The following is a 7300-nucleotide window of genomic DNA, read 5'->3' on the forward strand; positions in this document are numbered from 1 at the left end:
AAACAGTGAGTGGTTATCGGTTTTTATTGGACATAAAAAATGCAAAGTTTCTGCACAAGCCGATCAGTGACAATGAAGTTTTCATTTCACAACAGCCTCCTGTGCAGAACCAACGCAACTCAGCCACCACTGACATTTTCTAATGCGGTTCTTCTGAACGGAGAAAATAAAACTCAGTTCCCATTTCTCTGTGGAAAAAAAAAACAAAACAAAAAAGCCTATCGGTGATAATCACCCAAAAGCTGCGGGGTTTTAAAAGAGGAAGCGTGGAAATGTTTCCTTTTATCGCCTCCTGCTGGCCAATAAACAAACGTCACATTCAGCAACGCTGGCTTCACTTTCCAAGCCAGGCTTGTCTCAACAGATGTGAAATAATTACACATCAGGCAAGAGGAATGTTGGAGAAAAAGAGAAATATTGTGCATGGCTGTAGCCGTCATCGAACACGTACATCAATCCTGTGAAAGCTGCTTCTTAGATGTTGGAAATTTTATCTTTAAATAATAAAAAAAATAATAAAGTACTAGGATTACTAATCGCGACTTTTCCCAGATCTTAAAAAACCTGATAGTGAGAGTGTTAAATAATGCTAACAAGGTAGTAACTTTATTTCTGGACTCATTACAAATGAAAATGATACATAAATTAAAAAAAAGAATCAGTTTTCATTGTCAAGCGTACATGGAAAGATGTGTCACCCTCAGAACATGGCACAACAGCAGCTCTTGTTCACAGTTTCATGATGTTTTTTCTAAATATTTTCTGGTATATATCATTTACCAATTTTTTTGTTTGTTTTGTTTTTTGGGAATTGCTGTTATTGGTTCACAAAAGCTACTCTGTAAAGGACGTCACAGCTCAGAGCAGAAATAATCGAATCGTGGCCAAATAAAAATGTGCATTTTTTGCTAAATGTCAGAGGTGTCAGATATTTTCCATGAATCAGAAATATTAACCTTGTTGTGTTTTAGAGCCTGCTCTTTCTGGACCTTATTTTATGCAGAAACTTTCAAACACGCCATTATAATCTTCTTTCAAAACATGGGTTGACAAAGTATTTCTCCCCACTTGAGCAGCAGGGTTTTTTTGTGCTGCTCCACTTTACCAGAACCTAAATCTAACGACTGTTTATCAACCGGGCAGCCGGCCCAATCACAGGAATGAGTACAAAAATACAAAATCATCTCGGCTCGTATTTGAGCTACGAATATGCCAAATTAGATTTTTATAAACCGAGAACCCGATTCTAATACTGGTGCATGCAGAGTGGCGTATAAAACAGTAACTTTAATTTAATTCTGCTCTCTTAGCTAATCTGCTCAAAACGCTACTGAAGTTACATCTACAAACTCCCTGCTTTCATGGCTCAAAAGCATTCAGTGCGTTTTCTATCTGTGCCGTCAAAAGGTATGAAAAAAAAAAGAATATAAATCAGCACATCGAAAGACAAAGGAGGCTTCCTGCAGAGACTCCCTGCTGCAGATTAACGTCATGTAAACCTGAAAACACAAACTGAGCACCGAAAGTCTAAGCTTTGGAGCCAGTTGGGTTTCCGCAGTGAAAATTAAGTGTATTGTACAATGGATTTAGACCAAACCGTTCAAAGTTAAGTGATTGTCCTTCTTTAAGCTGCGTTACAATCCCATAGCTTAATCACCAAGATGACCAATAAAGACTTGAAAGCTTCCACATTTGTAAAAAAACGAAACAAAGTATGCATCAGTGGTCCTTGAGCGTGAGGAAACAGTTCAAACAATGACTTAGAGATGAAACTCATGGAATATAAGGCGCCAAAACCTAAATGGTCAAGGAAGGTGAATGGTTTAATCAATCAGTCTCGTTAAGCGGAGTGCAGGGGGATGACGAATTTACAACCGAACGGAGTGTGGTACTTGATTCCCACTTCCTGGAACACCTGCAGAGGAACACCGATGTCGCACAGGTAAACTCTGCCGGCGCCTTCGGCCAGAGGAAGGGGCAGGCAGAGCGACAGCGACCACTTGGCCTCGACTGCATGGCCCTGCCCGCTTACAGGAGGGTCCAGGCTGAGCACCGGCGCTCTGTTCTGGTTGGCCCAGTCCGCAGCCGCCCGGTACCAAGGCTGGTCCATCAGGAATGTGTTCTCGTGGCAGTCCAGACAGTTTATGATTAGATCCACTGGGGTGTCTGGGAGATCTAAAGGGAGAAAAACAACAAGCGTGACCCACTGGTGATCATTTCATTAAAAAAAATAAAAAATTCACACAGCAGAAAAATGAGACCCAAATTTTTTGACCACATGTGAGCCTGCTAGGAGGATACATTTTTCTGGATGATAAATTGTCCCAGACGTCCTTGCAATAAACAATAATATTGTAATTTTGAGGTCATTTTTAAGTAAAACAACAGTAATGGCATAATAATGCAAGAACACATTCTTAGAGATCAATAAACTTTAAATTCTAATGAATATTTAATACTGGAACCGGAAGACATTTTTAAATATCCAAAATAAAACAAAACAGAAACAACAAATAAAATGAATCAAACTCTCTGTAAACAAAATATGGTCCTAAATCAGATTGTTTTCAAATCGTCTCCGCTATGAACGGTCATGACGTATTTTATCTGACTTTTACACTGTAAAAACCCAAAATCTTACCAAGTATTTTTGTCTAGTTTCTACTGCAAATATCTTAAACTTGAAGTAAGACAAAACTAACTTACAAGTAACTTATCAGATGTTTTTAAGTCAGTAATTTCTGAATATTGATGAAAAAGTACTAGTTCCACTGGCAGATTATTTAACTTATACCGAAACATTTTCCCATGTCTGGCAGATTATAAGTGAAATAAACGCTTTGGGGTTGTAAATTACTTACACGGAAGTTTGATGGCTCATTTAATTATTGGTATGAACAACCATGGAAGTCGCAATTCATAATAAAAAATTAAATAAAAACTGAAATTGAGCACCACTCTCTGCTGTGTGAACATAGCCTGCACCACCAGCCAGGCTCACCTTTGATGCTGGACACCTGTTTGCCGCCGGTCTTGTTGAAAAGCGTCAGCTCGCTTGTCACGGCGTCGAGCATCTTGACGAAGTTGGGCAGAAACAGTATGACCTCCACTTCGTGGTTGGCCAGGTGGCGGCCGCAGCTAATGCCCTGCGCTCCCTGAACATGAGGCCCACACAGCAGCGCCACCGTGGGCCGCTGATGGAGGTTTTTGGGTGTAAATCTGAAAGACGTAAACAATTTAGAAAAGGCAATTAAACAGATTCGTTGACTTCCTATAATTACTAATGTCCAAACTTTTTCCAGACATTTGAGTGAAAAACAATTTTACCATTTGAGTTTTATCTATTAATCATGAGAGCATTATTGACATCTGATTCAACAAACCGATAAAGGCCACTAGATTACATATTTATTGACAAATAATTCCACCAACTTTACATATTTATAGCAGATTTGTCAAATCTAGACTGAATTATTATACACTAAACATTCTGTTTATACATTTTACACATTGTAAAAGTTTAAAAGTTAAAGAGTTTTGGTGGTTTGTTTGATGCCTAAACCAGACCAAGTTTTAAAACCACAAACAGTCAAAGACGTGGAAGATTTAAATAAAAAGAAAGCACTGAAACTCCTTTTTTTTTTTGATGCATTCATATTTATAATTTCTCTCAAGCAGTAAATCAAAGTTTTACGAAAGAATCAACTTGAGATGTGCGAGGTCAACCGCTTTGTTGTTTAGAAATCCATATTTTAGATGTTGTATATACGAGAATAAAGAATGAAGTTTGAAAACCTAAACCTTTTTGCGATAAACAATTTTTTTGTTTTTACCCAGAATTAAAAAGTGCTAAAAGCAAAGTCCAGATTTTTATGAACTTTGCAAAAATGAAAATGAAAAGGGAAAAAAAAGAAATGCGGCTGTTCAACATGTAAAAGCAAAAAAACCGATTGACTCAAAACGTGTTTTTTCTCCACATACCTTCAGTCTAATTCTTCATAATTCAGAATTAAGGTTGAACTTTTAACTAAATGCTTCCTCTAAGTCAATATTCGTACCTGTTGGGCCCTCCTAACAACGTGAGTGTCATCTGGCTGGCACACACTCCAGTCATCTCCAGTCTCCGCTCCAGCGTCAGGCCGTAGCGCTCGGCAGCAGACAACAGACGCTTGTGGAGCTCATAGGAAATACTCGGAACAACAAGTCCAGAGTCTGTATGACGTAAAGTAAAGAAGCAGGTTTAAACTACTCTACTGAACACTGTACTTCAGTCGCTGCAACGTAAAACACGTACCAGTGCAATACTCTTTGTGCCCAGGCTGTGGTACAACAATCTGTCTATAAACAATCGGTTTGACCTCCAGGATGTTCTCGTCATGGCGGTACCGTGTGGGCGTCTGATCCTGAGGCGTGCCACGCGACCTCGCGCCGTTACGTCGCTCTGTCGTGTCAATCTCTGAGAAAACTGCAGCTTTGTCGAACAGTGCCAGGTTTCCTTCAAAATCAAAATCCGTATCCAGCCCGTCATCCATGCCGTCGCCGAAGCACTCGTCGTCTCTGTTTTTCATCTGCCCGTTTTTCACTCCATTCTTTTTCGGCGTCGCTTGGTTTGCCCCTCGACTGGTGGACGACCCTGATAGTATCGGGGAAAAAAGCAGCTATTAGCGTCTCAATATTCATAGGAAAGTTTTACCTGCAGCCAAATTAATCACACCTACAGGAGTTATGTCTTCGACGAAAGCCTTTAGGTTGACCCAGTGCATCCAGGTGACGTTCTCCATAACTTTTAGAGCACTGCTGTGGAGAGTTCAGCTTCTCCACAGATCTGGGATCCCCCTTTGGAACGGCAACTGGGACAGCGTTTCCCTTTGCAGCAGCACTGGAAGCTGCCCTGGCATTAAAGTTTCTGATGTCCAAAATTTTTAGTTCTTGTATATCAATGGCACTGGAAGAAAAAACAACAACAAAAAAACAAGAGAGAACTTCAGTAAAATGCAAAATGGATCAGATTTGACCATTTATAGAAACCCAATAGCATACATAATTGTTTTTCACTTCTAAGATTGTCGCAATTAATTGCATAATAAATTAAAGTGAGCTCGATAATTTCTATTGTGGCGATTAATATTTTTGAAGGCTAATTTTGTTTACAAAGACTTTATAATCTTATTTTTGGTTTCAGATGTTTTTGGTTTTTATTTACTTGTCATTTGTTGTGTTTTATTTTGGATATTTAAAATGTCTTCCAGTTCCAATGCAGAGTTCATTATAAAATAAAACTTTAACTTGATAGGGCTATTATCAATTCATTATCTGAAAATGGTCTCAAAACAACAGTTATCGTTTATCGCAATAATTCCGGAGGTAATTTATCGTCCAGCAAAGTTTCTTATTGTGAAAGGCCTGCTGACTTCTGGAATCCAGTTTTTTGAGTTTGTATCACATTATTTGAAATGAAAATGCCAGAACACGAGAGGAAGTGCTTAAATATAAAAACAGGTTAGCAGCAAAACAACAAGTTGGGTCAAAACACCATTTCTATTTAGATTGAAATGGTACTGTTTCAATAAAACAGACCCAAGTTGTGGGAAAAGTAGAATCGAGAACATTTAAGTCGAGGTTTACCTGAATGTGACCTCAGGAACGGGACATTTGACCCCATTGTGGAAAGGTTGTCGTAAGGAGATGGTCTGGCTGGACTGGTCCACAGATGACACTTCTCCTTGGTAAACTCCCAGCGTTGGTCCACAGTTAAGAGACACCAAACTACCCAACCAGTCCGAGGCCATTATCTGCAATAAATATTCTATTTCAAATGAACATGAACAGCTAAAACAGTCACACCAATAATCACCGACTTATAAGTCCGAACAAGTTAACATTCAGGCAGTACAGCGAAATATTCACAGTTTGGAGCTAACGTTTGAAAACGTACTTAGCAATAGCTTCGGCCTTGTATCAAGCTAAGTTGCTATCCAAAACTCATTTCAGTTGAAAAACGCTTTAAATAAAGACAAAGTTTTATACCTTTCCAATGTTAAATCGATGCGGACTCCTTTGTACAGCTCAAGGCAATGCAATTTTCAAACAACGGCTAAGAATATAGCTCTTTGAGATTAGCCTCTTAGCTTTTAAACGGCTACTGACACTAGCTTCCTGTTTCCGGGAAACCTCACTTTTCAAAATAAAACACGCGAGAACTCTTTCTCCATGACAACAAAATAACTTCAAGGAGGTTATTTTGTTTATTCATTTATTCATTTATTCTGTAATATGTATGTTGATTTACATGGATGCGTTCGAGCAATGAATAACTAAATTGATTATACATAGATTACCAAGGCCGGTTTATTTACATTTCTATCTGGTTTACAGTAAAATAGATTAAGTTCTGTTTACTAATTATATTTAACACTTTTGACCTTAAACTGAACATACAATTATCAAAGAATACTGCATTAGATGTGGGTTGTTAATTGTTTGGAGATGTTTTCGAAATTTTGCCAATTTCTCTTTCAAAAAAACTTACAATGAGTCAGATAGAATAAAAATATTCTGAGAATCAGGGGCGCCGTGTAGGGGGGAAAAGTTATAACGTTTGAAGTGACGGTGTTCAGCAGCAGTCAGTGAAAGACAAGAACGACTGTGGCTGTTACTATGCTGCTAAGAAAAATAATAAAGTCAGGTTTTCAAAAAATAGAGACACACAGAGAGAGAAAAAGGTAAAAGTATCCATTTGTAACCCAGTTTGTATTTGTCAAATACAAATTGGCTCAACAAACCATATGTTCTAATAAAAGAGCAGTACTGCTGTATTCTGGCCTGACTTACTTATCCAAGAATCAACTTTGGATTTAGTCACAAGGATGCAACATTTCACACTAAGCTGAAGAAAATCTGCATCCGTAGAGACAATTTACCACAAACCTTAACACTAAAGAATAAAGCCTTAAAAGAACAAAAGAGCAAGAAACAGTTTTCTTTTCTTGTGTCAAATTTACTGTAGAAAATATTTAATAAAAAGAAAGCTGATGTTGGTGTTTTAGAAATGTCAGTAAACAACTGATTGAGGTTAAATGAGATCATGTGGAGAATATCTAGGGAGTGGGGAGCATCACTCTGTCATCCAGCTGCTTTTAATGAACTGAGGTCAGCATGGATACTCCCAGGATGGCCTTTACAGACAATCTCAAAACTATGCAAGGAAAACAAATGAAGCAGGTTGACTCTGATAGTGAACAGGAGAGGATTTCTGAAGTAAGATCCCATTAGAGCAGGGCGTCCAAACATTTTGTGATCA

The 7300-nt window shown here is 38.4% G+C and overlaps 1 protein-coding gene across 1 annotated transcript; it reads right to left on the minus strand.

Annotated features, from left to right (window-relative positions):
- Positions 1-6: 6 nt before the first annotated feature.
- On the minus strand, positions 7-6169 carry edc3 (enhancer of mRNA decapping 3 homolog (S. cerevisiae)). The gene is made up of 7 exons (XM_028032224.1): positions 6028-6169; positions 5626-5792; positions 4719-4945; positions 4295-4633; positions 4059-4212; positions 3002-3219; positions 7-2175 (listed from the first exon to the last, which is right to left on the minus strand). Exons 2-7 carry the CDS (start codon positions 5787-5789, stop codon positions 1841-1843), a joined length of 1437 nt encoding a protein of 478 aa, XP_027888025.1. The 5' UTR covers positions 5790-5792; positions 6028-6169; the 3' UTR covers positions 7-1840.
- Positions 6170-7300: the final 1131 nt, after the last annotated feature.

Source organism: Xiphophorus couchianus, chromosome 2, assembly GCF_001444195.1.
Source record: "Xiphophorus couchianus chromosome 2, X_couchianus-1.0, whole genome shotgun sequence".
NCBI classification, from domain to species: domain Eukaryota; kingdom Metazoa; phylum Chordata; class Actinopteri; order Cyprinodontiformes; family Poeciliidae; genus Xiphophorus; species Xiphophorus couchianus.

What these genes read in the sequence shown, in the direction of transcription:
- edc3 (XM_028032224.1), bottom strand. Translation starts at nt 5,789, where the DNA reads ATGGCCTCGGACTGGTTGGGTAGTTTGGTGTCTCTTAACTGTGGACCA. An exon ending in TCGTCGAAGACATAACTCCT is followed by an intron (nt 4,634 to 4,718) that starts GTAGGTGTGATT and finishes CGATACTATCAG; the next exon opens with GGTCGTCCACCAGTCGAGGG. An exon ending in TTGTTAGGAGGGCCCAACAG is followed by an intron (nt 3,220 to 4,058) that starts GTACGAATATTG and finishes TACGTCTTTCAG; the next exon opens with ATTTACACCCAAAAACCTCC.